Source organism: Cupressus sempervirens, chromosome 2 (genome assembly GCF_028749045.1).
Source record: "Cupressus sempervirens isolate cs-2001-9-10 chromosome 2, ASM2874904v1, whole genome shotgun sequence".
Lineage (NCBI taxonomy): Eukaryota > Viridiplantae > Streptophyta > Pinopsida > Cupressales > Cupressaceae > Cupressus > Cupressus sempervirens.
Window position 1 is genome coordinate 103,125,700 of NC_143119.1, and position 6,776 is coordinate 103,132,475.

Sequence of the window (6,776 nt, forward strand, 5' to 3'; positions counted from 1 at the left end):
AACATCAATTAAATCAAGTAACCAAGTACCAGTAAATCATAACAAATAACCATAAAATTTGGCTTAAAAGAATTCAAAAATATAATCATAAAACACACACACACACACACACACATTATATATACACACACATCTACATATGCATGCATACATATATACATACATACATATGTACATGTCTATGTATATATGCATATATGCATATATATGTATATGTATATATGTATATATATGTATATTTAGATACATATATATATATACATATGTATGTATACATACATACATACATGTGTGTGTGTGTGCACATTTCTATTTTTTGTTCATTAGTGATTTTTACTATTTTCAATTTGCAATCAAAAACTATTTTTCCCCTTATAGGAGCCAGTTGAATGAAAATTAGTAGTTGATCTATGCTATTTTGTGAAGATCCCACAAGAGTAAGAATATAACCCATTCAAACAAATGGAGGTGATCTTTAGTGGTTTATATCATTCATTAAGACTCTTATTTTATTAATTGTGAAATTAGGTAAGTGCTTAAGTGTATCAAATTCCAAATCTATTTGAGTATCATTCTAGTATTCGAGGCTTTCAAATATTACCATAGATTAGTTTTTTGATGTGTGATCAGATTTACAATTGTTCATATAGAATCATTTTTTATTTATATTATTTATTTAGATGTCTCATTAATTATTAAGAATAATGTTGGAAGTAACATTGGATAGAATTTGTATTGAGATTAGTTGTGGAATTTATATTTAGTTGTCTAATTGTGATCTAAAATAGTCTTTCAATTCCTTGTGAGCATAAAGCATTTTTTTTTGAAGCATGTGTAGAAGAATTTTGAAGTTCATTGAAATAGATAGCTATTCAATGTTTTCTAGAGACTAATTGCTAAATTCTAAATTTTTAGACATTTAAAAAATAATTCCAATTGAGTCTTTTTTTGGTTTGAGCTGAAATTAGATCATTTGTGATCTATGATCAAATTAGATGTTATAAATGCTAATAATTTAAGGTTGGAATTCATTTTATTTGTAATTATTATTTAATAATTAGTAGTGGAATACAAACAGAGAATTCAATCCTACGTCAAGTTAAAGCTCTGGGTTTTTAGATGTCTGAGGGTTTGAAGAAAATATGATTCACACTACTTGACATCTTGGGTCTTCCAAATTCTGATGCACATGCAGTATCTTCTCATAAGAAGACGCCTCTAGCTCCCTTAATTAAGTCAGTTTGTGAACCTGGTGACTAGTCGGTTCCTACTCTTAGTCCTCTTGGCTTAGGACACCTTGTCCAAAAACCCCATTTAGATCATCCCAAACCAATAGTCTGGGGTGGTATTTCTCATGTTGTCATTGAAGGCTCAAGCTCGAGAAGGGAGGTGGCTCCACTAACATGCTCGGATTTTGGATGGGGTCACTCAGTAAAAACTGGTTTGACATCCACTTCTGCAGAGAGTGTCGAGGACATGGAAGAAAATTATTTATTGGCATTCTTTTGGTTTTTGAACTTTTCTTCTAAACTTTAGGCATGTTTTATAAAATGTTTGAAAATTTTGGTTGTATTGAGTCCCTTATGCCTATTGTTTTGATATGCTCGAAAATTCAAAATTTGATAAAGTTTTAATTTTGTCAAAATTATGTTTTTTCAATCGATAAACTATGATTGTCAATATTGATGATTGTAATTTGTACATATTGTGATGATGCTTGGTTTTCTTTTCTGGTTCTTTCCCAGTTGAGCTCTTGAAACAGTTTTAAATTTTATATATATATATATATATATATATATATATATATATATATATATATAGTGGCTCATCCACTTTTCTCAAAATAAATAAATAAAATATTACAATGTGAAACCTCCTAAAATTCTCAAATCGTGACAATATTTATTATAGACAACACCAAAACACACTTATTTTGACTATTAAAAGTTTAAATGATGTGATCAATGACATCAATAATCTCACCCATCAATTTGGTAGTTTTAATGATCCAAACATAATATGGATTAACTTACTAGTCTAAAAATTAATACAATTCCATGACTAAAATACCCTTTCTAAGTCATGCAATGATAATTTGGACTTCACCTCTTGTTTTGCACTCCAATGCTAGGCTGGGTCTCTAATTCCAAAGTTGGGCTCTATATTTTTGGTAATAGTATCCTGTTTGAGTGCTAGTATTGTATTAACACTTATTTTAAAGTAAATTGATTTCTGATTATAATAATCGATTTCTTATTGTCTTCAATGTTCACATGGGATTATTATACCCATTTAAACTTTCATTATTTATATATTTGAAACATTGATATAAACAATTTTGTTAAAAAAAATTTGGCATGTCTTAAATCTGTTAACACAACTATAATTAAAGATGGCATATAATTCCTTGTAAGAATTAGAAACAAATGACTTCTTTTTATTTAGATGCAAAGACATAATGTAAACATCATTATGGTAGTTTTTTATGGAGTTCAAATTTGTTCCAATATAATTTGCCTCCATTCTTTTTAGATGTCAAAGTCTTGCATTCAACAAGACTTGAACCCTGATTATTTTATTAAGAATATTTCAACTATAACAATAAACCAAAATAAGAACATTTTGAAATGACTTCTTAATTTAGAAGACTTCTTATGTCTTGACACAAGTTCATGCTAAGTAGTACAAATTCTTTGAAGATTATTAAGGCGATGTATGATGAGTCTTGTACACATTCACATGTACCTTCTTACCTATAGGATGAGATAATTAAATGAATTTAGAATATTATGAGTAAGATCTAAGATTGGATGAATTCTCAAATAACAATTTTTCAAACTAAGGTATTAACAATACATATTAGATTAACCTACTTTGACAAGGTAGAAGTGAAAGAGAAAACAATGAATGCTAGAGATGTTAATACTCAAATTGTTTCAAAATCTTAAGGACATTACTATATCTCATTGGGTTTGAAATAAATAATGGAATGAAGATATATCAATCAATTGAAAATTCACTTTGATCTTGTAGCTCTCTACAAAAATTAGAGCGCTAGTCTTGACATACACAATTAGAACAATTTTTTAATATTTTTTGGGTTCACCATAGTTTTATAGAAAGTGTATTTTACACAAAAATAAATTTAGAATTTGAATAAAGGATATAAACTCATTATTTTGGAGCGGGGGCCCTAGCTTGGTTGGCTAAATCTTCCCTGTTGCGGGGCCGTGCTGCACCCGATTCCTACAGTCTAATAAATAAATAAAAACTCATTATTTTGTTTTTTCTTCCAAAAATGAATTTGGCTTTGTTGTGTTTAAAGAAAGAATAGAAGTTGAGCTTGCTCTTTTAAAAAAAACTTCAACATTTTTCTCAATAAAATATACAATTTATCAGTCAACAAAAATGCTCCTCATAACATCAATATTAACACTTATTTTAAAGTAAATTGATTTCTTATTATAATTAATTTTTATTTCTTTTCAATTTTATGATTTTTTTTTAAAATACCATATTTTTAAATTTATTAGTCTTAAATGTTAGTGGCACTATTATAATCATTTAAACTTTCATTATTTATATTTCTAAATTATTGATATAAATTTTTAAATTTTTTTTTTTTGAAAAAGTCTTAAATGCATTAACACCACTCTAATTTAAGATGACACAATTCTTTGTAAGAAATAAAAACAAATGACTTTCTTTCTATTTAGATGCAAAGATATAATGTAAACATTGTAATGATAGATTTTGTATGGAGATGAAATTTGTTGGAGATATAATTTGTCCCATTTCTTTTCTTTTAGAAGTTAGAGTCTTGCACTGAACAAAGCTTGATCTTTAATGATTTTATTAAAAACATCTCAACTCCACCAATAAACTTAAATCTCATAAATAACATTATAATAATTCTAAATCACTATCTTTGTTAAATTAATTTAAAAAACAGACAACTTTAAAGTTTTGAAATAGTATATTTTTTATCATTAAAACTAAAAGAAACCAGAATAGTACAAATAAACATTTATATAGACGCTTATATGAAGAATAAATCCTTTTATATAAACGTTTATATGAAGAATGAATCCTCTTATTCCTTATTATAAAGTAGAAGACACGCCCATACATTTGTGGAAAATAAAAGGCAAAGTAGATAATAAGCGGCAAGGCTTATATTATATAATATATGGATAGAAGATGCGTTTGTCTCTCTGCATGACAAAGTCCAATTCATGCTTATCCAAAACCAGAGCAACTCAATGTGTCTACATACTTATATAGACGTATATGCTTATATTCATGTTAATACAAACTCCAATGTGGAAATATATAACTTCCACAATGTCCTTATTCAGTTTGAGTTCAGGTGTGAGGTTTCTTGACGGTCAAGACGGGGCACTTGCAATTGCGTGTGCAGTACTCGCTCACACTGCCTGCAACAGCTCTGCATAAACCATTGCCATTCATCCAATTAATTTCAATGCAATGATATAAACTACTGTGCTTATTCAAAATTCAAAACTATGCAATATAAATTTAACCTCTTCATTGCTCCATGGCCATGACTGCCAACAACTAAGATATCTATCTTAAGCTCGTTGACTGCCTCACATATTGCAAACTGTGCTTCTCCTGTCATCACCTTAACTTCAATGTTCACCTGCATGGACAATGCTCTCAGGAAATTATCACGAATCTTGAAGTTTTAAATATTTAGGACGATTTTAAATATTTATACGAAAATATGAATAAATTATTTTTATATACATTATATAATTTCAACATCTAATGTTTGTGTTGAATAATTTAAATTGAGAATTCACATGAGAGTTGCAATCAAATATATCATCAAAATTTTAACATTAGTCAAGGAATATATCATCAAAATTTTCATGAGTGGATTACATTAGTCAAGGAATATGTCCCAGGCTAAAGCTGGATCATTCAAACAATAAACATCATACTCTAAAAAGAAAAGTAAGTTTGTTTCTACATATAAATAGATTCTTTACAACTCATCCGAAACCACAAAAATAGATGAATCTTACTCAGGAAGTGAGTATAATTTCAAAAATATCATCTAAACAAATAAAAGCTATAATGTTTTCTAATAAACTATTAAACAGATAAAAAATTAGAATGTATCATTTAAGCAAATGTATGATAATTGCCATACATAAAAACTAGTACTATTCTAAATGAACTATCTAAACAAAGAGACAGACAAGACATGACTCACATCTGAAATCAGACAAATATATGGACCCTACTAAAAAGAAGCTAGCAGAATTTAAGACGACCAATTTAAATAACTCAAAGCCAGTATGATATCCTATAAACTATTTAAACTGATCAAATCTTGAAAATATACCATTGAAGTGGAAATATGGCGCTAATTATGTTAGAAACGTCTTTGAAGCTAAACAAAGATGTAAACTTACATTCCGTTTCCCACAGATCTCTCTTGCGTGGGTCAATACTCTCTCTGTGATAAGATTTTCATTTCTTTCAGCTATGTCCATCACATGATGTCCCGCAGATGTAGCCCCTGTAAAATCAGAAGAGGTTACAAACTAAAATCATTAAATTTTTACAATCTTTAATAATTAAATTCATACTTTTTTCAATTTTCTAGTGTTAAGACATAAAAGAGATGAGAAATGTATAAAACTTCATAATTCACTATTAAGATATGAAAAGAAAAACGTTAAAATTAGATAAATTTTTTATAGTAATCCAGATGAAACTTCATGATCCATCATGAGGAGAAATGTTAAAATAAACTATATTGATTTGAATGTTACCATGGCCTGCTAATGCAATTTTGGAAGCGGGTGGGGCCTGTGCATGCATAACAATAATCTGTTCGTTGTCTTGTTGATTGAGGACATTATCAAGAGCCCACTGCAGTGCATGCATGCTTTCCTCGCTCTCATTCACAGCAACCATGATTCTCCTTCCTACTCTCTCACTCCCTGCCATTGATCACCTACAACGAGTTTGAATCTTAATCTCACTAAACAATGAAATAGAGCGTAACTGCTGATTAGAGCATACCCATATGGGCTTATTTTATACTGTTTTTTCCCTCTGGAATCTCGTACGGTGCAACCTTTACACGATTTATTCTTGTAGAACATTTTCAATGAAACAGAACCAAACATCATTCCAGAATTTAGGTATCCAACAACGACCCTTTATTGAAAATATAGGCTTTGAATACCCAACTTCAAATGTGTGGCTGCTAGGGAAGAGATTAAGTAATAGAATATTTGTCATAGTTTTGTCATAGATATTTCTAATAATTACTTTCTTAAAATAGTTAAAAAAATGAAAACATATAGACTAATAGTTGATCATAGTTTTTTTTGGTTGGTGATGACTAATTTGTACACTACTATTGGAATATTTCATAAAGACTACTGGGACATTCAAGCACAACTAGATGTGTTTTCTGAGTGTGTGACTACTGATTGGGTGAGTTTTGAAATGACACATCCCTACATAGAGATCCATGAATACCCAAAAGTCAAAACCTTAGGTTTAAGCTCTTCACTTGCCTATGGAGATACATCAAAAAATTGACAAAATTTGACTTAGGTTTAAGTTGTTCGCTTCCCTATGAAGATACATCAAAAAAATGACAAAATTTGACTTAGGGTTTAGGAGTTCTAGGTTTGCCCATACTGAGTCTTTTCTCCTAAAGAACTAGTGGTTGCATGTGTTTCAATTAGTACTAAGTTTACTAAATATTTAATTGAGTGGGTACTATT

General features: G+C 29.2%; 1 protein-coding gene across 1 annotated transcript; it reads right to left on the reverse strand.

Annotated features, from left to right (window-relative positions):
• Positions 1 to 4,039: 4,039 nt before the first annotated feature.
• LOC149571252 (universal stress protein A-like protein) lies at positions 4,040 to 6,033 on the reverse strand. The gene is made up of 4 exons (XM_089808789.1): positions 5,808 to 6,033; positions 5,445 to 5,551; positions 4,545 to 4,663; positions 4,040 to 4,447 (listed from the first exon to the last, which is right to left on the reverse strand). The coding sequence occupies exons 1-4, from the start codon at positions 5,983 to 5,985 to the stop codon at positions 4,366 to 4,368; spliced, it is 486 nt and encodes a 161-aa protein (XP_089664915.1). The 5' UTR covers positions 5,986 to 6,033; the 3' UTR covers positions 4,040 to 4,365.
• Between the last annotated feature and the right edge of the window lie 743 nt (positions 6,034 to 6,776).

Bases quoted from the DNA above. Each gene is read 5' to 3' on its own strand.
- LOC149571252 (XM_089808789.1), bottom strand. From the start codon at position 5,985: ATGGCAGGGAGTGAGAGAGTAGGAAGGAGAATCATGGTTGCTGTGAAT. The intron at 5,552-5,807 runs GTAACATTCAAA...CTGATTTTACAG, and splicing joins AATTGCATTAGCAGGCCATG to GGGCTACATCTGCGGGACAT. The intron at 4,448-4,544 runs GTTAAATTTATA...TGGTTTATGCAG, and splicing joins GGCCATGGAGCAATGAAGAG to AGCTGTTGCAGGCAGTGTGA.